This window comes from Pezoporus occidentalis, unplaced genomic scaffold, assembly GCF_034315485.1.
Source record: "Pezoporus occidentalis ecotype Australia unplaced genomic scaffold, CSIRO_AGI_Poc_V1 ctg52, whole genome shotgun sequence".
NCBI classification, from domain to species: Eukaryota; Metazoa; Chordata; class Aves; order Psittaciformes; family Psittacidae; genus Pezoporus; species Pezoporus occidentalis.
Genome location: NW_026915858.1, coordinates 3,417,470 through 3,444,047, shown reverse-complemented (window position 1 = coordinate 3,444,047; position 26,578 = coordinate 3,417,470). Strand labels below are relative to the sequence as shown.

The 26,578-nt window shown below is 40.6% G+C and overlaps 1 protein-coding gene and 1 long non-coding RNA gene across 4 annotated transcripts in view; both read right to left on the bottom strand.

The window, feature by feature from the left end:
• Positions 1-7,152: 7,152 nt before the first annotated feature.
• Positions 7,153-9,024, bottom strand: LOC134173430 (uncharacterized). The gene is made up of 2 exons (XR_009968247.1): positions 7,952-9,024; positions 7,153-7,717 (listed from the first exon to the last, which is right to left on the bottom strand). It is a non-coding gene; the product is annotated as an uncharacterized LOC134173430 (long non-coding RNA).
• Positions 9,025-15,467: 6,443 nt separating this feature from the next.
• NID1 (nidogen 1) overlaps positions 15,468-26,578 on the bottom strand; it is a 44,675-nt gene continuing 33,564 nt past the window's right edge. For all 3 annotated transcript variants that reach the window (XM_062637407.1, XM_062637408.1, XM_062637409.1), the window contains 5 exons: positions 22,027-22,198; positions 21,347-21,504; positions 19,853-19,976; positions 18,610-18,722; positions 15,468-16,934 (listed from right to left, as the gene is read on the bottom strand). In XM_062637407.1, coding sequence (XP_062493391.1) covers positions 16,813-16,934; positions 18,610-18,722; positions 19,853-19,976; positions 21,347-21,504; positions 22,027-22,198 — 689 coding nt within the window. In that variant the 3' untranslated portion in view covers positions 15,468-16,812. The remainder of the gene's footprint in view (positions 16,935-18,609; positions 18,723-19,852; positions 19,977-21,346; positions 21,505-22,026; positions 22,199-26,578) is intronic.

Below are 26,578 nucleotides of genomic sequence, written 5' to 3'. Positions count from 1 at the left end.
GAAAACCCGTTCTGTGTTGGTACACTACCACCTAGTGGCAAGTACTGCTCCCACCCAGGCTTCCCTGTGGGACATTCCCCATAGCTCACTGGGCTCTCGGCCACCTGAACTTTATCTCACGGTTTCAGGATTAAGTCCTGAGAAATACCATTACTTATGCTGTGCCAATCATTGCTTATGCAGCACTTTTGGGCCCCTGATACTGCTCTCTCACTAAGCCACCATGAACAACAGCATTGATTCTCACCATCCCTTTTTTTGCAAATTGGCTGTCCACCCAGCAGTGAGCTCTGCCCAAACCATCAGTGCTTCCATTAGGGACCTGCAGCACACAGGGCAAAATCTGTGTGAGCAGAGGTGTTTAAGTACTACCTCAGTACTGTGTGAGGTACTGCTTCTTGCTGTCTGGAGCTCAGCTCTCCCTCCCCAAGGTTAAGCAGGCAGCTGGGCTGGTGATTGTCAACATGGATCCAATGTTTCGAAGTAGCTCTGGCTCCTTCGGGCAAACTCCAGCTGGAACAATAGGCTTCCCAGACAGACACCCTGTGCCTGCCCTCAGGAGCAGGACCCTTCAGCCCCTGGCTCAAAACCACCACCACCCAGCTTCAGAGGGCAAAAGCAGACAGTAGGAAACACCTTCAGCTGAAGGAGGACTCTTTATCTAACACAATACTCTCAAAAGCAGTTCTGCTTTTCTTCTCAGGCCTTGCGCCAGAAGGTGTGCAAAACATATTAAGCCAAAAACACAGTAACATTTTAACCATTACCAGTTTTTGAAGATTTGAGAATGCTACGCCATACTCTGATGCTATGCAGGCCCTGAGAAACCAGAGAACAGGGGGTAAATAAAAACACCCTTCCAAAACACACAAGTCAAGAACATCCCACAAAAAACAAGGGTTGCAGTAGGACAAAGCATTAGACAACATCCTGCTCCCCTGGTTGATCAGTGTGAATATGCAGTTGCAGAGCAGCCACATTTGGTTTTTGTTTGCTAGTTAGCAGATTTTAAAACTGAAATGCAGATGCGTTAACTCTCCCACCGGCTAAAGTATGTAGTGAAAACATACAATAGTGCAGAGCTCTAACCTCAGCATTCCTTGGAAGGAAAGTAGAGAATTCTTTGCAGAAGCCCTTGACATTTTGTTTTGGCTGATTTGGCAAGTTGGCAATTTCTCTTAATGGCTTTATCCAAGGATCACCGCCACTGCTTGGGGATTGTAGTGAAGTATGAGACAATTACTGTTTAGCAGCTCTCTATGTAAAATATTTCTAAAACTGATGGACTGCCTTTTGACCATATAGGAAGGGTTCCATTTGTGGAACACTTTACGGAGGTGAATCCTTTTCCAAATCCCAGAGTTTGGTTGCACTGAAGTGGAGGAGAAGAGAAACAGCATTTTACATTTGAAATTCTGTATTGACCTTATTTACAGTGCATTCTAAACACATTAACGGGTAGCTTTCTCTGTCACTTATGATGGATTAAGTCAAATTACTTTGAATTCTAGATTGAACCTATTATTTATGTCTTTGTGTATGTTATTTTTTAAGCCTTTTGTTCTTCTTCTCATAGAACTCTTCCATTAACTTCCCTGTCATGCTTATGCCATTTTTACTGTTGCATTCAGGTAATCTCACAATGCATAGCCTTGCTTGCTAGGAAAACCATGTCGGCAGACCTTCAGATGCAGCACAAAACATTGGTTGCAGAGATGTGTTAACCCCCTTCCACTTTGTTCTACAGGATCAGACCACAACACCCAGCCTCTCTTCTGAAACCTTCCCCTTTTTTCTGTCCAGACACTCCTTCCAGGCAGCCATATCACCATTCAAGTCCATAATTAGGGCGGCTAAACTTGTCATTCAAACCTGTTAACCTCTTGCTTTGGCAACTCATCTACTTGCTGATCCAGATGCCTCTTCCTCTGAGTCATCCAAACTGTCATGATTCTTCCTCTTAACATCCTCAACTTTAACCTTCTCCTGTTGTCTCCAGTACCGATTTCTTGTCCTTTCTTCAAAAACTTTTACAGTCTAGCTTCACCCTAGCAAAAGGGTAGATTTGCTACTTCTCTTATGGCACTCTCACAGTGCCTCCTATGTTACCTCCGAAAAACCTTCCTCTTGCAAGTCACTACAGAGGGTTTAGTACAGCGGGTACACTACGCAGGGCTCCTCTTCAAAAGCATGCCCTTCCCTAACGCAGCCTGGTAGCTCTAGCACAATAACAGAGGTAAGCAGTGAGGTCTATGTACTAAAAGCTCTTTATGGGCAGCAAATATATGATGACAAAGCATTTTCCCAATCTTTGCTTTCGAGAAGGGTTGTGAAGAGTTCCACTTGTTTAAAAATGCAAGTGGGCTCAAAATTTCCATCATCTGCTCTTCCTTCATCTCCATGAATCTGGCTTTAACCCTCATTTAAGACACCTTAATGAATAGCTCACACACAGGAGTAAAAAGTCTCACAGTGTGGTGTGAGGAACTTGGTGACTTACTGAGTGGGCAGCAGAGCTGTGACCCGCTACTGTCACTGCCAGTGAAGCAGCAAATGTGGTCAGACCTACACAGCCTTTCTTCTCACCCATCTCCCCACATTAGACCAAGGCTGTATGTGCCCCAGTTCTGTCAAATGACAATTCTGTAGATGTTCTGATACTAATGGTCTAAAGCTGATCCTGACAGCAAAACCATGAGGTGAGAAGCTATTATCTCCTCTATTTTAAAGCAAAAAAAAAGTGAGCAAGCCATATTGTCTTTCTGTCATAAGCCTGCCAACAGAAAAGGTTTGGACATAAAGCCTTGTGTCCAAGCTTGGAATATGGGATGTTCTGTGCTCCCTTCCATGTCTGATTTACACAAGAACTGAGGCATATTTCTAATATTTCTGAATCTACCCATTATTTCTTCTCAGGCCTGTTGAAGTTCTACCATGCACAGCTTGCAGTCCTGCAGACTATTCAAGCAGAATGTGCACCCACAGAAGCAGAGACATCAGGCAGACCCCTCTACCAACCCCCAGCAAGTGCTACAAAACTTCAATGAACTCCATAACCCCCTCACCTCTCACTCTAACAGGCACTAACCACCAAACCTCTCTCCTTTCCTGCTCTCTAACAACCTCTGCTCAGTAGCTGCCAAAGACTCTTTTAAATGCAGACTGGCTGCTTCTAATCTACAGTGAAGTATGTTACTTCTATTTCACACCTGTGCTTAAAACAAATTCCCCCCAGCTGTTTGCTGTAATAAATCACAGCTTCACACTAATCTGACTTCTTTCAAACAACAGGGATGTCAGCAATCTCATTTCTGTATCAGATCAGTCTGTTCATTGAGTTCTTCAGCCAAAAGCAGCAAAGACAACTTCTTGGAGTTTTACAAAACCAGTCAGCTGCCAGTGAGACTTTGAAGAGAGGAGGCGTCTGGCACAAGCTTCCTGATGTTAGACTAGGGAGAAAGAGCTGGTGGTTGCTGGGTAGGTGAAAACCTGCAGGTGTTGGGGCTGTATAAGGCTGATTGTACATTGATGCTCATTTCTTAAGAAGGTAGAAAAGGTAATTCAAAGTGCTGTCAGCAAGTCTGGGTGCAGTGTTGAAGTGGCTGTGCTCCCACAGGGACTGGCTGAGGATAGGCTTCCATGGGTGCCTCTTAGGAAAAAAGAAAGAGACTTGTGGTATCAGCATCATGTTTGCTACTTGATGCTTCAGATATTTTACCTAGTGGTAATGGGACTGATTAATAACAGGATTTAAGATATTCTATTTGTGTTTCCTATATCAAAGACTGCAGAGTCAATATTGTAAGAGTTTTCCCAGTAAAAATACGTTTGAGCTTGAGGCTTTAAATTTACTCCAGTGTTTACATTGACCTCCACTTTTCATGCAGTTCATTGGAGACATTGGATAAAGCAAGACTCTATCTACAGGGTTTTCTCATATATGACTGTTAGTGCAAGATCTCTCATTCTGCTTTTATGTGTAGAACCTGTATGTTTTAACATATTTATTTCAAGGCAGAAGTTCACCCCTCAAGTTTTCTGTGCGCAGTCTAAAGCTTTGGTAAAATATGAGTCTTGTCACAAAAGAGAATGAGACCCAGCTGCAAAGTTTCAAATTTCAGCCCCTCTCCGCTTCCTAAACTCCACTTTCCTCTTTGGACGCTGTAAAAACCCAGCTGTTTTGTTCTTGGAGAAAGCTCTGTTTTGCTCTCAGCAGCTCATATTAGATGCCAATTTAAGACCTTTGGGCTTCAAAACAGTGACCTTGTCTTCCACTTAACTATTGAAGAGTGAATGACTGTCAAAAAATGAAGTGAAAGGAATTGAAATACACTGCTAACAAGTGACATCTATTTGTGTTAGGAGACAGCTCCAGCAAGCAGGATGTAAACTCCGTATTGGCTTCCTGTGCTGGAAAGAAATATCCATTTTAGAGAAGGGGATGAATTTCAAATTTGCAGTTAGTCAGAATTTTACCTTCTTTTGACAAATTTTCATTCCCAACTGAGAGGCCATGCAGGCTTCAGGAAAAGAAAATACCTGGTACTGTTCTGAGGTTTAGTACCTCTAACAGCGTACAACAGCCCTGTATTAACACGGTTGAGATTTGTTCATTATTTTTCAAGTTGGCTTTATTCTGCTAAGAAAAGAATCTGTACTATCAGCTGAGAGCCTCCACAACTCATCCATCATGCTGTGCTTGCCAACACAAAATTACTCAACATCCTGTTTGCAGCACAAAAGCAAGCAGAACTCAGGAAAAAAAGTAACACCTTATTTACAAAAAACAACAAAAAAAGGGCAAAACACAAAAGCCTTAACATGTCTGTTTGTGGAAACAACATCCAAACCAAACACTGAATTGTCTTTCACATTTTTTTTTACACTGCATTCTCCAGTTGAATGTGTGAAGTTTGACACAAATATTAGGGAAAACCCATGATGTGAATACTAAGCAGTACTTGCAAAGTTGTTCTTCAGCACTGCACTCAAGTAATTCATGCTTTTAAATCAGAGCAGAAAAAAAAACCCAACCAACCAACTTGCAACCGAAGAAAAACCCATGCATGTCTAGGAACCAACAAGTTTCAAATGCATTACTGAATTCTACACATCAGACTACTCCTAAACTGACTGATCATACTGGTTGGAAAATAACTTCAAATTATAAATACACTGGTACTGTTTGCAAACTGGTAATAGATGATTTGACAAGAAGCTGACTTTTAATTTCCTGAGTTTATGAATCACTACTACAAGTAAGTTTTTGGTCTGTGATCACAGAAAGATCTTAAGCAAGAAGACTCAATATAGCTTTTGGATAAACCCCGGAGAACAGATCAACACAATTGCAATCAGATTATTTCTGATCTTGTGCCACTAGATGGTGTCCAGTTATATGAGCTGTAACCACACCTGCATTAATCAAAATACAGCCTTCTGAACTGCTGAATGCTCACTCTTACAGCTTTTGCTGACATTTTGGGAAAGCTATTTTCCAGGGGGATTTGGCTTTTTAAGTCATACTTTTGATCTCTGTATAGTCCTTTAAGTGGGGAATGATAAAGTCTTTGATGTGGATTCTTGCATAAACAGAAGCAATGAACTACAGAGCACCTAACTGCAACCAAAGAAATGTGAGCCAGAGTTGAAATAATGCAAAATATCCTCTCTAAAAGTAGGAGGGAGGGTGGAGGGAACAGAAAAGAGAAATGAAAAGGGGAGTCCAGAGAGCAAACACTAACACCACTGTCCAACTGAGCAAGAAAAAGAGATTATAAACAACAGTCTGAAAACAAACTAAATCCTTCCTGTGTGCTGTGGAGCTTGGTATGTGGTCTTTCACCTCTCATTTGAGAGCTACTGTAGAACCATACTGTTATGAGGCAAACTGCAAGAGAAAGAAAGGCTATGACAGCAGTAAAGAAATAGGGGATCCAGACACGAATGTGTACTGGAAGAGCGTTTTCTCCTTCGCCTTTATTCTGCTTTTACCCGTATAACTAAATGCAAGGACAAACGGAAAACTTAGTCACTGCAATGTTTCACGCTGCTCCCAGCTCATCTAATAAATAAGGCACCAGGGGGCCTCAGTAATTCACTAGCAAGAAACCCAGGGCACATTAACTCTTTACTTGCTGAGTTAGTACACTTAAATTTTCATTTAGCAAGACTGAAAACAGCTTCTGCAAGGCAAGAGAGGAAGGAGCAATAGAAAAGGAGCATTAAAGCGCATTTATCCAGAGATTTGCAGTGAAATGACTAGAAAATGTGGCTTGAACTCACTTTTACTGTTTGCATAGCAAGTCTCTGAAAGCATGGTTTCATTGTGGAAAAGCAGCAAACCCCTTTACTTACCAGTATCACAGTGGGGGATGGGGTGATTTAAAACTAAATATAAGAATTCATTTGAGACCTTTTGATCAGCTCTAGTGATTGGTAATGAGAGATGTTGAGAGCTACCTATGCTGTTCATGGAGACAGCCAACCCAGTGACGGAACTCACGAATTCAGGGCTGTTTAGCTGCAATTTAAGAGAATTCTCTTTTTCAGCTTCTCCTCAGAATGACACCTGCACATACAATTGGACTCTTACTCTGTAAGAGTGTTAGAAACCAGTGTGTCCATCACAGGCACACATCACTGATGTCAGTCAGGTTACATGTAGTCTTTGTAACTGCTAGCTTAATCTAAACCATTCAAGTCCCATTTTCTATGGAATTACCTTCATTTTACTTTTTTGTTTCCCCACCCCTTTCCCCCACAAACCCCACTACAATTACAGACATCTGAGTTGCCGTAAGGGGACTGCACAGCAAAATAATAAGGCTCTGGGTTCCAGACAATTACAAGCAGCCTAAAAAAAAGTCTCTGACACTCAATCTATTTTCCCTGTGAAGCAGCTGCAGCTGGATGCATCTTGGAGCTCCAGGCAGCACACAGATCCAACATACAAAGAACAAAAGATCATTCTCTTGCACAGCTTTGGGAAGCCTCTCACGGAAATAGAGAAGTGCCTACCAAAACTATTTGTGAAGCCTCTTCCTTTGGAATTAGTGATTTACCTAGCCTCCTGAAATGCTGAATTGGAAATTACTGTAACTTAAGTGATACTGGGCAATTTTGTGTTAAGATAATGATACCAGATCCATATGCAATGCTATGGTTAACTTTAAAATGATAAACTGTGCAGTTAGGTGGCTAAACATTGGTAGTTAGATGGTTTAAAACACTGTGTTATGCAACTTATTGATATACCTTGGCATCAAGTATTAAATTCTGTGACTTGCCTGAAAGTATATTGTACTCAGCTGTATTTGCTGCTGAATACTTTGGTATCCTGTGATTGGACTAACTGTCTTTTAAATATCTCATGAGCTCATGAAAGCACTGACAACTCAGAGTGGCGCAAATGCAGAACCTGAAATACAGACAGATACAGAAAATAAGAGATCTCATAGCTTTCTGTGACACACAACTAGTTTCACATTCTCCAAACCCATTATTGTATTTCAGACTGTTATATTAGAACCATTATTTTGTTTGTATTATGCCTTGTTAGTAACTGAAGTAACAAAATCTTTAATTTAAACGTGTTCCAGAAGGCTCCCTTTCCTATGACAGCATCTATCATGACTTCAGTATAATATAAATGAGTTAAATGAGGGTCCTTCTTGCCCTACTGATCTTCTGAGATAATACTTAGCCTCATCCCATCCTCCTACACCTCCTCCTACCCATTTGCAGCACATGTATCTTTGCAGATAAGTCTGAGGGCTGCACTCCTGAACTTCATGGTTTAAGACTACAGTCTGATAGGTAGCAGAGCTGCTGACATGATTCCTATGTTAATAATCTTCCTTTTAACCACCTAAAATTTGGAAATTTTAACATCCCACTAGTGAGTTTGAAGCTGTTAACACCACTTCCTGGCAAATACTTGCAAGCAAACAGTAATGTGTCACAGAAAACCCCTTGACACTGGAACACCACCAGTAGCCATCACTGTTCAGTGAATCACATGAAAGGAATGGGGAGCAGACCCAGAAGGGGTCATACCCATCATCACAGGCGCAGCACGGAGACCTTCACACCCCGTTCTGCACACTCAGTCACTGTAAGATCAAAATTTTAGCTGGTGCATATCCTGCTCTATAACTTGAACCTGCCCAGTCCCTAGGCCCCGGCAGAACTTTAAATGAGACATTTCTTTGCCTCATGCCACCCTTCCCTGTGAAGCTCCCTCCAAGCACTCCTGCCCTTCTGTACCCAAAAGCCTTTTGGCTGCATTTTGACAGAAGCCTCCTGTGTTTACACTAGTCCTTCTAAAATTGCAGTTTGGTGGATTAACTTCTCTCGGACATGGAGTATGTATAGAGCACTCTCATTTTCCAGGACTTCTGCCAGTTCCAGGGCTTTCAGTGGAGGGGGGTAGTGGCTCAGGCCCTTGTCCTGGTTTCAGCTGGGGTAGATTTAACTGTTTTTCTTAGCAACTGGTACAGTGCTGTGTTTTGATTTTAGTATGAGAATAGTATTGATAGCACACTGATGTTTTAGTTATTGCCAAGTAGTGCTTCTGAAGTCAAAGACTTTTCAGTTTCCCATACTCTGCCAGTGAGCAGCTGCTCAAGGAGCTGGGAGGGAGCATAGTCAGGACAGCTGACCCGAAGTAGCCAAAGGTATATTCCATACCATTGAATGTCATGCTTCTTATGGAAATTGGGAGGAGCTGGCTGGGAGCTATCAATCACTGCTCAGGGACTGGCTGGGCATCAGTCAGCAACTGGTGTGCAATTCTATTGTGCATCACTTAATTTTCTTTGGTTTTATTCCTCCCTCTCTCCCCGTCTCTCCTTTTCATTATTATCATTAGTATTACTAATATATTTTACTTTGTTTTGTTTCAATTCTTAAACCATTCTTATCTCAACCCACAAGTTTTACCTTTTCCCAACTCTCCCCCCCCTCCACCGTGGGGGTGGCTGGCTGGTACTTAGTTGCTGGCAGGGGTTAAACCAAAGCACCCCTCCAGAATTGAAAAGAGAACCAACAAATGGCTAAATACCTATTCTGTGTGCTGGAATAAGGCTCCAACAAGACAGAAATACAAAGAGCCATGAAGACTAACCTGCTTTCAGAATGACCAGGGGAAAAGCCTGACACCAACTCTCCCCCCCTCAAAGGGAAGCTTAGTGTAAGAAACCAAAGTCTCTATAGACAGTTCTTCTTAAGAACTGCATTCACTATTGACACCCTAAGCATTAAAGTCAAAACCCTGGTCAGGTACCAAGACAATTACATCCATCTATTCGGGTGTCACAAGACGATGTCTAGAGTACACATGTGTCATGCCTAAGGGCAGGAAAGATACTCACAAACTGGAGAAGGTCCACTGAAGACCACTAGGATGGTTCGAGGGGTAGACTATGTGTCATATGAGGAAAGGATGAAACAACTGCTGTCTTTTGCTACCTAGAGAAAAGACCTAGTGCCAAATCCTCCACAAAGCGAAAGGACAAGAAGCAATGTCCACTAATTGCATCAAAGGGAATTCCCATTGGACTTGAGGACTTCCAACACCAAAGTGGTTTGGTACTGAGAGGGAGGTTGTAGCACCTCCATCTTCGGAGATTTCAAAAGTCGAGCAAAGTCCTGAGCAATCTGCTCTTATGTGAAAGTTGTCCTAGCTTTGAGCAGGCCATTGGGCTTGACACATTCCAGAGGTTCCTTCCAATCTAAATTTCTCTATGGATTTTCTAAGAAGGCAGAAAGTTAAAATAGATTTGGGAAAAAATAGCATCACATTGTTAGCTTTTTTACTTGCTTTTTGCAGTCGGGGTTATCTGGGGTCATGCATAAGAGCTGAGGCTCCAGGAGAAAAAGCTTTTGATAAAAATCTGTGAACACACTCATATTGTGTATTTGTACATGTTGTACATTTGTTGCTCATTAAAACAATGTCTTATGGAATTGTTGGTTTTTTTATATAAGATTCTTCATTCAAGTAAAAAAAATTCAAGTTTAAATTGAAAAAATAAAAAATAAAAAATTGCATAATCGCAGGGACATAAATGTGTCACAGAACTAGAGAACAAAAATGAAACTGTATTTTCTTGCCCCACTAGTAATAAAACACTGTATCAAAACAAAAGTGTAATTTGCAGAGGTTTTCAGACTCTAATGTCATTTCTCACAGGGAGCCAATCTAGCAGACAAGCTAAGAAACAATTAGACAAATACAAGTACTGCCAACTGGTAGTCAAAAAGTCTGGATTCCAGGGAACACCCAGAGAGGACTGAGCTTTTGCAGGGAGCACATAAATCTGTGGCAACACCTCTCCTGAGAGAATCAGTTTCCTTCTCTCTGTCTTAATCAATGGGTGATACAAAAAACATCTTTACTGGCAAAGTCCAGACACTCAAGTTCATAAAGTTAATCAGTAAGACCTACTAAAGGAGTGCAAGTCACAGACAGGTAGGGTAAAGCACACAAAGACCACAGCCATCTAACACTGCTGGAAGTTGCTCCTGCCACGACAGGACATGAACACATCTATCTGGAGAAGATACATCATGCCTATTTCTTTAGGGTCAGGACCAAATATGTTTTCTTTGATACAGAAGCCACATCGGACTTCATACTCTGCCTTACTAGTTGAGTGTAAAAGCACAGGCTCTAGCAGACATATCAGGATTTAGGCTGAAACAGATATAAAGCAAAATTCTATGTTGTGCAGGTGAAGGTCAGCAGAAAATGTCAGTATGGCATGTCAGCATGCGTACATTTGAGTTACAAAGCATATAAGCACAAAAGCCAGTTATCACCACATCAGGCTGCTGTGAAGAAATCAGTGTCAGGGTTGCAGTGTCACTTAGGAGCCAAGATCCTAGGTTACTCTGCCTGGAAGAGAATGAAATTAGCTGTGTGGTTTGCCTTTTCCCAAATGCGTATGTCTGAAAGGACAACAGGCTTCTAAGGTAAGTTATTAATTACAGTGCAATCACTTAAAAATACATGAGATACATCTGCTCAAAGGTTAATAACCAGTAAGATAGCCTGTAATACAATGCAAGGAGAAAAAAAAATCTCATGCTTACAAACATGTCAACAGGGACCTTTGGATTCAAGCTGCTGAATTAGGTTTTAGCAGCTTGTTAGCAGACTAGTTTTTTGTCCTTGTTTATTATTAAAGAGCCCTGTGACACGCTTTGAAAGCCGTTAATGTGCACAGCAAGTCATAGGTAGAGGATCTAGTCCTGGAAGGGGTGGTGCAAGTGGGGATTAGAAACCATTTGGGGAGTATCAACATGGAAGAGCAGCTGCACCATGAAATGCCATCAGTGGCTCACCAGAGTATTCTGGGGCAGTGTCAGAAATGAGGGAAACGATGCTTGACAGCATGCCCTCCCTCTGGTAGGAAGCTGGATGGACTGCATTTTTACTCTCTTCTGGCTTATCTACTTGGGTTTCTCATCTGCATAAAGTAGGGAAGAGAGGTAGAAAGAATTTGTGCTCTTGGGTTTTGTCCTTAAACAGAATTGGATCTGGGATCCCACAGTTTATCCCACAGTGCCTGAAGACATTGCTGTAGTCAGTGCAATACTGTGGTAGTACTGGGAAAAGAAGAGACTGGAAAGGTTTCCAAAACCCACTGTAGCTTAACAACTCTGCATCTTGGTCTCCTTCACTCCTTCCCTGTATCATACTGCTGAACTAACTGAGGGCCACAAAAGCACAGTATCACCATCATCATGCTAATTGCTTCCCCCACCTCCCAAACTTCACACACATCTGCAACCACTGTCATAAAATCTTGCCCTTCAGTTGCCTTCCAACACATTTCTCTTTTCTCCATAATACTACACAGCTCCTGGAAAGATTTCCACTGTCATCCCCAATGCTCCTGTGCAAGTTACTGGGTCAGATCCACAGCTGCCACTTGGCATACCCCACAAACATCTGTACACCACCCCATTCTTCTCAAGTTGAAGGCCCTGCACTAAGCAGATCCTCTATGTGCTTCCTGTGTGTTCCAGACACCCCACTGGGTAGGAAACACTTCCTGCCCAGAGCAAGAAACACCACCACAAACTGAATGGACTCTGGTGAATTCTTAAGACAAAGAAACTAAAGGCTCAAATATACCATCCTGATTACTTGCAGGAATGGCAGTCTGTCCCCATTCATCAACTCCAGAATCCTTCTGGAAAAAGGACATTAAGTTACTACAGTCACATCTGCTTTGCCACAAAGCAGCAGGGAAGCCCACACACTGCATTCAACTGGCAGCTGAGCCTTTTGTTAGTGAAGCAAACCCTAGAGTCAACAATATGCACATCCATAAGATACAGTATACTGACCTGTCACCTATAGTGTTGGCATGCTGTCCTAAACTTATCCTAAGATATAGGGCAGATTTCAAGTGGAGTAGAATTTAAACAAAGGAGGTGATTCAACCACATTATGACCAGGCTGCTGCCAAATCCCCAGCTAGGGACTCAGATAGGAACAAGACTTTCTGGAGGTAATATTTAGTTCTTGCAGACTGGCCAAGCAGGGGGCTTCTCACAACTGTATTCTGTATAGCCATGTGAGTTTCACATCCTGCCTTTTTTTTTAATTAATCCCCAACAAGATATCTAAGCAATACACTATGAAATACTACACAGAAAGGTTTGCATTTAACCATAGGTTCAACTGATGCATTGTGACACTACCATTGAAAGGCCATTATCCTCTAGTATTCATCTGTCGTTTTTGATTATATGCCTGCAAGTTAAAAATCTAATATGTTGTGACAAAACTGTGCAATTGAAGAACTGCAGAGTAAGCAGTTTCCCAGCTTGGAACAACACTGGACAGGATGCTGTGTTTCAGAAAGCCACACTGAATTTCCACCATGAGGAAAGAACTCTTTACAGGTTAAAAAGTGAGTAAAGTAGGGGTTTCCAAACACCCTTTGGATGGAAAGGTAGCTGAACCACCCCATTAAGTCACCAGGAAGCCAGTGCTACTTTAAGTAATTTCACTGTTTTGCAACTTATTACATTGTTGTTAAACATCACTAATGGTCTTACCGTCAAATATTTCCATGTGTGCTGGAAGATCTGAATGGAAACATTTAAGAAAACACTTATCTTACCTCTGGAATAAATTTAAGATGTATTTTGTCTTTTGTTTAACCACTGGAGCAACTGTTCTCCTTTCCTGGAAATCTACTATTTTTTGTAGCAAAACAAGTGAACTGGAGTCACACTGGATCTTTTCTTCAACCAGAGACTGATATGATCACCAGTCCCAGCCTATTATAATGCTAAAAAAAAAAATGTTAATAATGAAATAAAACACAACCCATTTTCCATTACCCTTTTAGACTAAAATGCAATGTAAAAATATAACTGAAATGTACTTGCTCCCAAACAAAAGGACAATAGTCAGACACTAATAAGCAAGTCAGGAAAATGAGAGGGTAGATGAATTAGACATGTCAGCATGAGAAAGCTCTGTATTATAAAAAGATGCCATTAACTCTTTAGGGGTGAAAGAAGGAACCAGAAAACTCACATTTGCAGCATTCAAAACACTTGTGAACATTTAACTGAAAAAATATGATAGGCATAGGACAGATACCCTGGAATAGCTAACACCAAATCTCAAAGTATAAGATTCTTGCCCCAGCTGTGATAAAAATAAGGAACTCAACACCACAGATCATTTTGGAGAACAAAGATTGAGCAAGATTCAATGAGAAAGCAAATTTATATGGGAATAAAGAACTCCAGAGTGTCAAGACCTGGAGCACGCTCTGACCACTAGCAGCTAGCCGACTGTACAAGGCCAGAAGGTTGATAGAAGGTATGAAAAAAACTTGGAGGAACTTCAGCAGAGGCTCACCCTCAAACAGTCTGTTGGGAGGCCTCAATAAGGGCAGCGCTCTTTTGCTTAAAGGCTGCTATAAAGCTGAAGCTCTCACCCTGGCTCTTGCCTGAGCTGTGCTATGGCCATGCACCCCATTTTGATCCAGATCCAGTCCATCTTCCCAGCTTTAACTGCAGACCTGCCTCACCACTACTGACATGTCTGGAAACCACTGATGCTGATCACTCTGTCCAGACCTGATTGTGATCCTGACTCAATTTCCCCAACTTGACTTTGGACCTACCTTGTCACTACAGAACTGCCTGATGTTCTGGCCCCTGGGCTGAACCAACTACCCTCATGGCATTATCTGCCTCACTTGGGGTACAGTGGGATTGGTTCCTTGCAGGTGAAGCCACTGCTTCTGCTGGGCTCCTTTCCCTGAAAGGACAGTTTAGCCGTTGCTGCGCTCTGACATAAAGCTACAACAGCTAAAGTGTTCAACAAGTATTTGCTGAGAAACAAAACCTGTTGAAGCCTTTAAAAAAGTTCCTTATTTTTAGGGACCAGGGTGCTTAAGGTTGGTTCAAAGTTGTGTAAACTGCCACATCTATACTGCTGACACGCATCTGCTGAAGTTTCCCCTAATCTAGGTGTTACCTACTGCCAGATGTGATACCAGAATTAAGAGACACTCAGTTTAAAAACTGAGCCCATAGTAAAATAATTTCTCTCCTTGTCCTGTAGACTACATAGGAGCTCACATATTAATGCTAGAAGTTCTGCTGAGGTATATTTTCTTTGACATCCGCCATTGTTCATTCATAAGCACAGAATTAGCTGACTGGGATTTAGTAAATTAGCGATTGCCATAATGCACAAAGAGAAATATTGTGTTGGTCCATATACAAAGCAGGCAATCATGAATTTTGAAGGCTCAAAAGAAAAAAAGAAAAAAAAATTCAAAGCAGAGAGTGAATAAAAAACTAAAGACCCAACTTCCTCCAATATCATGTGTAGTCTCCACTACGGATCAACACCAACCTCCTTCTGTAATTCCACACACCACCCTTTAGATCTCAATAGCTCTTTGCTGACTCACTGTCCACCTTTCCAACAGCTCCCTTGACAGGCATGCTCCAGCTGTCTATCTACACAGTACTACAGAGCCTTTTGCCACCCTCCCTGAGGCACTGACAGGCTGTAGCCATAAAAGCCGAGTTCAAATCTCAGCATCACCACCTCACACTTCAGTGAACTTGCGACAAGTACACACACTTAATCTAGTCCTTGCCCTATATTTCCACTAACATGTAAGTCTGAAGTATGATATAACTGAATTTTGCTTACTTGAAAGTTCAGCAGCCATTAACAGTGCCCTGTGTCAGAACAGAGGGAGCTGTCTGTTTAAGCACTCTCACATACTTGTTTTAAATAAAAGTATCCTATGAGTTTCAACATACAAAAACCCAAAGAGCAGTTTTTCCCCTACAGTATTGCATCTTACAAGAGAAAGACCATCACTAGATAAAAGAGTTAGCTAAAACCCAGAACTCAACAGGAAAAGAGATTTGAGACACCACATAACACTTCCTTCTGCAGGCATAACTTTCTTTTTTACAGAAAATAAAACCCAAACATTTTTATTGACTGTACTGTAGATACCTGTACAGAGTGTAAACTTTAATATTTCACCAGATATGTGAATAATTCTGGAGAAAGAGTTATTAAGCACCTTCTTTTCAACACATTTTTGTTATTTACATTAAAACATACCTGATTAAGTGTATGAATAAAATGAATTAAAAGTTATAAAAAGTTATTAAAAAATCTTTAAAATGTTTATATGCTTTGTTATTTTATGATAAATATACAATTAAAGAGGAAGTTGTCACACAGTTAAGACTCACTTGGCTCTGTTTAAAACTGTTACGGTTGTGTCTGAAGAGGGAGTGAGGAAATGGGGATGTTAGCTTACTACTCTGATCATGACATTGTGAAATGTGCTCTGGCAGAAGCTTCACAAGCCCCATTCTGTTCTGCTGCTGCAGGCTGGCTTGTGGATAAGCTTCCTTCCCAACACACAGTGTGGAAGCCAAACTTCACTCCCAGATTTGTACTGCTAATTTGACATAAGAATATGCATTTTGATTTTCCCTACCTGCTCCAAACTCACTGGTGATAATTACATCAACTTTGCTTTGATTTTCAGCACACTTTTTGCTGTTACTAAACACTGGCACACAAATAGGGGATTACTGTCTTTTAAGCACCAAGACACAGGTGACATTTCTGGAAATCAGATTTTTAACTGCTGTGGTTTCTCATTGTCTACAAAAAGGCATAGCAGAGTTTGCTAAAGGAGGAAGACTTCTAGGCTAGAATTTAAAGACCACTTTCAGGCTAATAGAATCAAGCACAGAATTGTTATTTTAAAAGCTCTCAGGAAACAAATGTGACTGTGTGTCGCTAAAGCCAAATGTCTCAAATGAATCAACATCCATTCTTTGATGAACTCTCAGCAATTGAGATCTATATCTGAAGTTTGTTTAGTGGATTTTAGGAAACTGCTCAGGAATTCACCTCAGAAGAAAAATAAATCTCTTAAAATCTAACAAAAACTTCAAATACATCCACTAGGCAGTATTGATCACCTATAAAGAATCACTTGCTGTGTGAAAGGATCACATGAGCTACTGTCTCCACATTTACCTTTAAAAGCAAGTAGATAATATTACAAGGAACAAGATACAGTTGGACCCAACCTGGGCAGCTCTGTCTTGCTCAACTGCTACAAAACAGTTATTGCCTGTGTGTGTGCTTGTATATGTGCATCATGGCTTTCCTCTCAGCAGCAGGGAGCACTTATCTTTAGGGCCTGATTGTGTTGATAGGAGTGAATTGTTTACAGCACATTTCCAAAAGGCTTCTGCTGCTCTAATATATTTTAATGCTCAGTTTCTTTCTATACAGTCCACTCCCACTGTGTTGTCAGGGCAGCGGCAAGAACGGCCTCCTGGGGTAGCCAAGCAGAGGTGAGTACAGCCGCCATTATTCACTGTACAGTAGTTATGTCCTGGAAAAGAACAGAGATATAAAACGTTAAAGAAAAAAAAAACAGCAAAACCTCAGTAAAACCAATCCGCATAATACAAAAGAAGTGCAGATTACACGACTACACTAGGAAAACAAGCTGTAAGAAGATTGAGAGTGAAACAAAAGTATGCTTTAGGGAGAGGAGAGTCATCATACCCCTGTGTCAGCTTCTGATATTCACCCCAAAGAAAGATCATAATATAAGGACAGAGCAGGAGAGGCAACATGAAAAAAAATGAGCTGAAATGCCTTTCATAAATTGGCCAAGTGGTCACAGACATTAGAATGAAGACAGTGAGTGAGGAAATACAAGTGCAGCACATGGGGACAAAATCCAAAATACTACATGACATCATCCCTGGATACCACCCACTGCAAAACACATGGAGGGGTGACCCACAAAACCAAAAAAAAATTAAGTAGGTGGACAGGAGCACATTAATGTGGAAGGGTAAAATGAAAGAGAAGCCAGTGCCAGAAGTAACGGATCTAAGGGGTAAAGCATCTGTTCCAGAAAAAAACACTTGAAATGGATATATGATAAGAAAGAAATGATACCAAGGTTCTGAATATTATAAACATACGCATTTACTCAGAGCACACAATGTTGTTTTGTCTTACACTGCCTACGAAAATGGAACAGTGAATTAACTAGTAAAAACAATGTAACTGATGTCTTAATTATGACATTTATATGTGCTTTTAAGCTGTGAAGAAAGCTTTCAAGTAAGTTTTTCACTATATACGTTGAACCATTTGAAGAGAAATTATCTTAGTTGTTTGTAGTCTTAAAGTAGAAACACTACAACTTCTGTATTTCCAGCCATGCTGTAATAATGAAAAAAGTGAACTCTTCCGTGATTTCCTAAGAACAACATAACTGAACAGTGATATTGCTTCCCAAGGAGAAATTGTTATTCCAAGGGTATTAACTTCCTCTCTTCCAAGTTTCACAAGGAGCTTTTCAATAAGGTATACGAAAAATTTAACATTCAACAGAGCAGAAAGACCAGAGCAGCTACTCTACCACCTGCTGTGTTCTCAACATTCCCTTTCTAAAAACATCGGATCTCATTAAGGCCATCTGGAAGACCATGATATTTCTGTACTTTAAAGTTAAAAATCATAGAATCACAGAAACCCTTCCAATGGGTTTGGAAGGGACTTTAAAGATCACCTAATTCCAACCCCCCTAGCACAGACAGTGACACCTTCCACCAGATCTGGTTGCTCAAAGCCCTGTCCAACCTGGCCTTGAACACTGCCAGGATGGGTCATAATAATAAATAAGTAAATAAGGCCCTAACCATGAAAACAGCATTCAATTTAGACAATGACAAGATAGCAGCTTTTGCCATGTCAGATACTTCTATTGATCATACACTTGTTCTTTCAAAAAGGACAGACCAGACCCCTTCTTCCCTCTCTATTCTAGTTTCATATGGAAACCACAACTGCTGCTTTCACAGGGGAAAAAAAAAAAATAGAAAAAGAATAGGTAGCTTTTAATTTCTGAGTAATCAAATCTAATCACTGACCAGGTCATCACTAGCTACCTAGATCAGTTGGCAGCTAGTCAGTGGGAACCACTACTACATTCATTTATCTGCCAAGGTGCTGCACAGCTGGAAAAACTTGAGAATCATCTGGATTACCTCCTGGGCACTGAGCAAAGGCAGTAGTGATTCCATACAGACGGGAGCGCTTGTGAGGCTGGAAGTTATCATTTTCTGTTGAAATCGTGCGATCCACTGCTACAACAGCATCCCTGCCATATGCAGAACAGAACATACAGAATGAGATGAATGTGGAAGTACAGGGGAGAACAAAACAAAATAAACAAAAAGAAAGGAAGGCTTTTGAAGTTGCTTCTTTTTTTACAATTAGAAAATGATGCCAGAGGCAAAATCCTCCAAGACATCATCTTTCCTGGACAACTCAAATGAGTCATAACCTTCATTCTAGGCAGCTAGGAAATTTTAGACAGAGCCACCTTACTAAGTTTGAAGGTAATTCCAACACTGAACAATGTCTTTCTACAGGATTGCATTCAACACATTCCCTGTATTCTGCCTCCCTGATGTTTTCTGTGGGAGAGCAGACATTGCAGCTATTATACATAATGATCATGGACAATGTTGTATTTCAGATGGTGCTTGATATCTGGAAAGAATACAGCTAGTCATAAACAATCTTTTCTTCCTGAAAATAAAAGGGCATTTTACTGACAGACCTGTAACACAGTTTCCCATTTCACAAGCCTATTTTAGAGTAGCATTTCCCAGCTGTTAGGTTCTAGCTTGGAAATCCTTACACATATTAATAGCTCTTCCTGGTGGAATTGACGAATTCATTTGTGTAAGAGTTTGCAGACAGAGCCCACACAACCATTTATGTCAAGGAAAACTAAATATTTTTTCTGTAAAATACAGTAAACTCTAAAGACATGATCATATGTCAATGGTTTACATAATGTGCCACAAATAAAATGTCAGCAAGACAGCAAAATAAGTATGTTTTTTTTTCTTATTGCTGGTTGAACACTCAGATAATATAGGGCATAGGAAGCCATGAGTAATAAATTTCAACCCTCTACGACACAGCAAGAACAGCCATAAGGGAAACATGTTAGCTCCCACTCCTTTCCCAAAAAAGTTCACTGTTAAAATATTGTCATAGGGGACAAATCATTATGCTGAAAATGAAATCTCAGTTAACTGGCAACATCAATAGGTCAGCTTTACAGATCCACCCCACCCTGTATCATCTTTCACTAGGAAAGCAACAAAACAGGAATGGGTGAGAAGTCAGACACGAGAAATGCAGTATCTACTTCAGTTTCTACCAGGCAGAAGAACAGATTAAAGCAATCCATAATTTCTTTAGCAGATAACATACCTTCTCCAGTCTGTGTAGTATAAATTCTTCCCATAGCTTGTAACACTAAAAGGATACTGAATTCCTTCAACAATCTTTCGTCTACCAAGCTGATTAGGGTTCATGCATTCCAGCCTCTTGGTACCTGGGTGTAGTAAAACAATTAAGCCTTTGAACCAGAGCAAGAGAACTCTCATGACGGATTAAAGATATGCATAAGTATGCAAGCATGAACTGAATAAATTCTCCTTGAAGTCATTCAGTACTCTGCTTAGTCAAAGCACACCCCCATGCCACATCTCGGCGTGTGCCAAAGACTGGATGGTAAAGCACTTTGGTACTAATGCTAATCAACACACTTACAGGAACCCCACATGGCCAGTGAAACCATGGCCATTGCTCACAAGCTGAGATTCCTGCTTCAGATACCAGTATCCTCAGGCTGAAGTGGAAGCTGACTCTATTCGGGAGGGATACTTCAGCCACTAACCAGTTCTACCTCCTCTGGAAGGCATTTTTGCAAAGTTAGTTTGGCGAGAGTGTTCCCAAAATGCTTGCTGGGTTAGGCCATGAAGGCAAGACTGCAGAAAGAATATCTCACTTGTAGATGCAAATAGGATGTAAAAAGGTCTACCTGAAAGGCTACTATACACAGAGAACACTGCCAGTGAATGTGAATGCCTGTAGGTTTCTCTTAAGTAGTTTCAAACTAGGGGAAAAGAAAAAAAGAGAAGAAAGAAAATGTGAGAATGAGAGGAAGAGAGAAAAAGAAGAAAAAAGTAGCACCAGGAGATACATTTAAAGCTAGGAGAAAGTGTCTTACAGTGAAAAAGAGAGCTCGATCTTTTTAGTTTATCAAAAGCTTGAAAGGTGACTTGAAGTGTAAAAGCACCTCCACAGGAAGAGATCTCTGGCACAGTCTACAGAATGAAAGACAGCAAGATTAAAAAAAAAAAGTTTAACTGAGAATTAAAAGCACTTTGTTGTTGTTTTTGACTGGCGGGACACTGGCACACAACTAATAATGGGTTGGTGGCAGAACCTTCATCTCTTGATCTTTAAATCTAGTGTGACCTGCTTTTTCAATAGTTGATTCAGTCACTTATAAGCTGACTTTTGCCTAAGGTTACAGGTCTTGCAACAGTGCCATTATGATATTCTGTAGGGCCAGATTAAATGAATCACTGTGTTTTCCTGGTCTTAAGATCACAACTTTTTTTACAAAGGCCTAAGCACTACCTAAAGACATAGCCACACACAAGACACACATATACAAACCTGTTGCATTTCTAGAAATTTTTGTGATCAGAATTGAAATCTTTCAGCTTTCACACACTCTGATGTAAATACTACAGCAGTAGTAACAATGAATAAATTGAGAAAATATTAAAGCCAAAAAGAAAGACATGAAGACTGAGATGCAGCCCAAAGAGCTATTAATTGGCTGTGGATAATTCAGGATTGGATATACTCATTCTATTACTATTATGAAGAAAGACTTTAGCAGCTCTTCACCTGCATCAACCCAGCACAGCATTGAGGAATAAGGATCAAATGTCAGCCCATTTGGTAACCCAAGATCATCTTTAACAAGAATTCTTCTGTTTGTGCCATCCATGTATGAGGTTTCAATTTTAGGAGCTTCTCTGTTCCAGTCAGTCCAGTACAAGTTTCTTAAGAGGAAAAAAAGGTAAGAATTAAGACAGTGACTGATCTCAGAATATTGTTGTAATTAAGAAAAATGCTAAGGACATAAAAGTAATATGTGCACACCTTAAATCATTTAAAGAAATAAGGATGACATTGTACAGAAAGAAGGGTTGTCTTGATGGAAATGAAAATACAAATATTTAAATCTAGTATTTTAGACCAGTAACCTTGAAAAAAGAAAAAAATATTCTTTTAGGTAAGAGCAACACTTGTCATCCTGCAAACAATGTACCTAAAGTGAGGTACAAATAAGTATTTGACAAACATCTCAACAAAATATCACAGTATTACCTAGCAGGTATTTTACAAGTTTTACTTCCAGTGTACCACTCAGACAGAGGACACAGGTACCATTTCTGTTTGTTAGTTGCTTTAGGAAAAGCTAGTGCTATTATTGTCTACATACAGCCTAAAAACATATGCCATTGTTAAACAAATAAATAAAAACCAAACTTTGCACAGGTCTCTTGACAACATATTCATACCCTCTCATAGGATCCACAACAATTGCTCTGGGGTTCACCAGGCCAGTGTCAAAAAGGATGCGACGCTGGCGCCCATCCAGCCTGGCCACTTCTATTCTATCCAGTTGAGAGTCAGTCCAGAAGATGTTGCGACCCAGATGATCTACAGCTATCCCTTCAGGGCTTCCCAAGTCTGCAGGAAAACAGATTAAAACATGCCTATTTATTCCTAATACACAATGTCAGTCTCATAAGCATAACTGTTAACTAGAGATAGATTTTCTTCTGCTTTCTGGCTATGGTCCAACAAAAGCTGCTTCATGTCAGTTGGAAGACAAATATGCAATTTGCCTTATGAAGTTCAAATGCACAAAATTTTCATAAATACGTAGTATAACAGATTCTATGAGGAAGCAACTCATCGCGCACATGAGCTTCCCTTGGGGGGTGGGCACAAAAAAAAAGTTGATAGTAGAGAAATAAATAGAGATTATCAGAATATTTTTCTATTCTCCTTAACAGGCCAAGATCTATAATGGATTTTATAATCCTTAATGTTTCCTCTTCTTTGGTACTGTCATATGTGGTCTCTGAAAACCGGATTTATGCTAAATTTAGCCAATGCAATCCTTCAAGATAATCAAGCTCCAAAGCACTAGAGATAATGATACTAGTATTTAGCTCCAGTTCTTTGTTTTTGCAGAGCAATTCTTTTTGGAACATTTTAGTACTGTATGTACACAGTTTTTCTTGGGCAGTTAGTTGTTCCAAAAGCAACAGGAACTAGCAGATAATGACATTACTAATATTAAAGCAGTAAGTTCTAGCACAGATGAAGGATGCAGAGTAAATATGTAGCTATAAGGTTTAATTCAGCCACTATGAAAAACAAGATTCATACATCCACTGAAAAAGAGCAGGCAGGCTGTGTGGGTTATAGTGAAGTCAAAGCAAGTTACAAAGCAAATTCAGTCTGATTTCTGTTCCAAAAGAAAGAGCATTGTACATAATCACTCACAAAAGAAGATGAAGTGACACTTCATACCAGCCAGCTGTTGAAAAGAGCCACCTTTCAAATGCAGATCCGCACATCATGTAACCATCCAAGAATGACACAATGTGACCCTGTAGCATGCGGTTGATTTTCCAGTTTATTTACTGACAGCCATTAAACAAGCAGTATGTGAGACAAACAGCCTTTGTGGAGAAAAGACATATGGTCCAGAACACTGGGCAGAGCTGGCTAAAACTTGCTACCGTGACTTCGCTATGAATAACGGTTGCACAATAGCTTCAAAATCAACAGAGAGAACCTCTGTCCTCTCACACAGGTAGATTACACTTACCACACTTAACCTGGACACATGACATTTTGGATGTATATTCATTGCTGAAGAGGCAGAAAAGAACAAATAAGATGCACCTCACTGATTCTGACTCACAACTCATACAGAGTGGGTGCCCAAGAAAGTGAATCAGTTATATCTCTTGTCCTCCAAAGGGCACTTGGCATCCTTTAACTTAGTTACACTGACTTCACACTATTACCTGTACTTCTCCAACTGCCCCTGAGGAGCTAAACTTGCCATTGCAAGAAACCACCCTCACCGTATATTTCTGACCCTCAAATGTTTCTACTTTTCTTCTTGCTCGTGGCAGTGGCTTCCTTTTTTAAGGTGCCGTTGGTGATAATCCCCAGTCTTTGAGATTACCAACTGGCGGCAGTGGAGCTCCCAGTCTCTTTTAGGAACGGAAGAAAGTAGCAGGCAAAAGATCTTCTGCCACTGATTTTCAGGAGCCCCTGTTCCCTGACTGGTTTCCTTGCTTCATTTTTCTTGTGTCAGCTATATGCCAGGAGATTTAAAGAAGTCTCTTTGTCCTGTTGACAATGAGCCATAAAAAACTGTCCCCCATGGAAGGATAAATGAATACACAGCCTTCATGTATCACCAGTCTTTCCTGGGGCATAAATATATTCCTGCTATACTGTCATCAGGCCTGATAGTCAGAGGCTCTGTCCCTGAGGACATGCTTGTATAGTCATGTATGGCGGATAAGTTACTAGTACAAAGAGGAAAGCTCTCCTTCCCAACCTGCCCTCCACAGCTGCAAAGCTCAGAAAGCCTCCACAGGCTATACAGCTGCAGCGATGGATGAGAACTGGATGGGGCTCCACAATAAAACATGTTTCTGCAAAGTAACACAACTTGGATCACAAGAGTTTTCACAAATAAAAAAAAACAGTGCATTCCACAAAAATACGAGAACTGAAGAAAGCAGCTGCAGCTCACAGGAGGAGAAGGCAAAGATCAAAACAAGTGATTCTCATGAGTTTTCTAAGAGGGAGGCATTCTCTTATTTCCTGAAATTTTAAAGTTTCAGTTTTGGGCAGCATTGAAGACATCCATTCAAATACTGAATATTCAGCCTTCTTTTATTCTGACTCCTTACTGAAGAGCCTGTTAACATATGGAAAGTAAAGTGCAACAGTGTTCAACATCTCTTCAGGAACGGCATTCACTTTGTATGCAGACAACAGAACAGAAATCATGAGATGTCTGTGCACATACAATGTTATTTGTAGCAGATAAAACCTGTGACATTTCCATGTGGCATTGAAGCACCTTGAATTACCTAAACCAACCAAATTTAGTTGAAAGCATTCACAAATATTCTAAAAATATTTTATACATTGCAAGATTTTTAATGTGTGCTCACACTCATTAGACTAATTCACATCCACATCCAATCTTTAGCAATAGCAATATCCCTCCCTTTTTAAAGGGCAGAATCTGAGAAAATAATAGTGGAAATTAGAAATCCTTTACCCACAGAAATGGAGAATTTCTGAATATACGGGCACACGCTTACACTACAGGTTAGAGACCCTTTCAGATTAAATATGTTGAGATGAAAAAGACATCTTTCAAATATCTCAAACTGGACAGAAATATGAAGCTCTGTAATTGCTGGAATGGTTAGGGATGGTCTTAAGCTCTCCATTTGCAGGACAATGGTAGGATCCAAGCTGCTTCCATTTTCCATTGCCCCTAAGAGCCTGAATGGAGTCCCAGCAAGCTGGTTATTTTGAAGTACAAACTCCAGGCAGAGATACTCAACCCATCCAAAGAAAATGAAAGCAAGTTTGTTGTAGAGTTTTAAAACTGGTTGATCATTTTTTCTAAAATCATTTCCTAAGTATTTGTGACAAGGGATCTGCAAAGGATCACAGCACAGGCAACTTCCTTAGGGGAAGGAGTGTAAGAAGAGGACATAAACCATAAAAGCATTAACTTCACAATACCCTCTAGTCCAATTCCCAAATCCTTGAGCAACTCTAAGGGCAAAAACTGAACAAGGTGGCTTTACTCACTTTTATTTTACAGCTTGACTGGGAGGCATGGAAAGGTGGTTAGAAACTGTTTCAGCTGTGACTTCACAACTGTTTGACCCACAGCCCAGGAACAGAGAGCCGGGGCTCTTCTCTTCAGCCTCTGCTCACCAGAGCAGGCAGCTGACAGGCAGAGAACAGGAGAGAAACTGACACCTAAATCTCAGCTAGCCAGCATCTGCCTTGCTTGCCAGATGAAAAAAATAAGTGACACCCACAGATGATATTCCACAGAACATACAAATGCAACTCTACTCAGCCTGAGTTTTGATTGCATTTAATACCCATTCAACAGCAAACTGACAATCTATCATCCCCTTTTCAGATCATAAGTACACTGAACAATGATGGGTCTAACTCCAGTACATGACCTAGGTTTTAATGATAACCTTCTTCACATAGTTACATCTTGTAGCCATTGCATGTAAGCAAGAATAATATCTATCTACAGTAATATGAGTTTAGCCTACCTATGCATTCCATTCTTCATGCCCAGAAGCATGGAGCCTTTCCAGCATGGTTGACAAGACATGACTACAAAAGAGGTAGGCTACACAAAGACTGCCAGGCTGAGCACAACATAGCACAGCCACTCTTCAACAGGGGAAAGTGAGGCCTTGGCTTTTTTTAAAAATCCAGGTTGTCATGACTTGGGGATTTGCCTGGAGATTACTAGCTGTGCTGCCCCACTTTAGTGGCAGCCCTTAAGATCCCACCACACGTAGAGAGAATTAAAGGCCTCAAAAGCCTGCCTCAAAATTCCTCCCTAGAAGGGACAAAGCATCCAAAGGAGGACGAGTTTGGGTTTTGGTTTATTTGTTTGTTTTTTTTTTTTGGTTTTTTTTTTAAACATTCCTAAACGCAGCAAAAACATAAGCAGTACCTAAGACTGTAATTAGGTACAGATATCCTCTAACCATTTCTGTGAGAAGCTGAGACACTGTCCAAGGCCCAGACTATGAGTCTCTGAACCCTGCACACATTAGTGCCTTGAGATAGGCTTTAAAAATCACCAAAGCAGCTTGATTCATCTTTAAAAACTCTCAACCTTTTATAAAAATGTTACCAGTGATGTTCATAAGGTACTCAGTGGTTTGACAGATACAGTATTCTGCAACTGCAGTTAAGGACAGAAACATCTCACTGACATGCTGCTCCTCTTCCAGCCGTAAAGTTAATTTA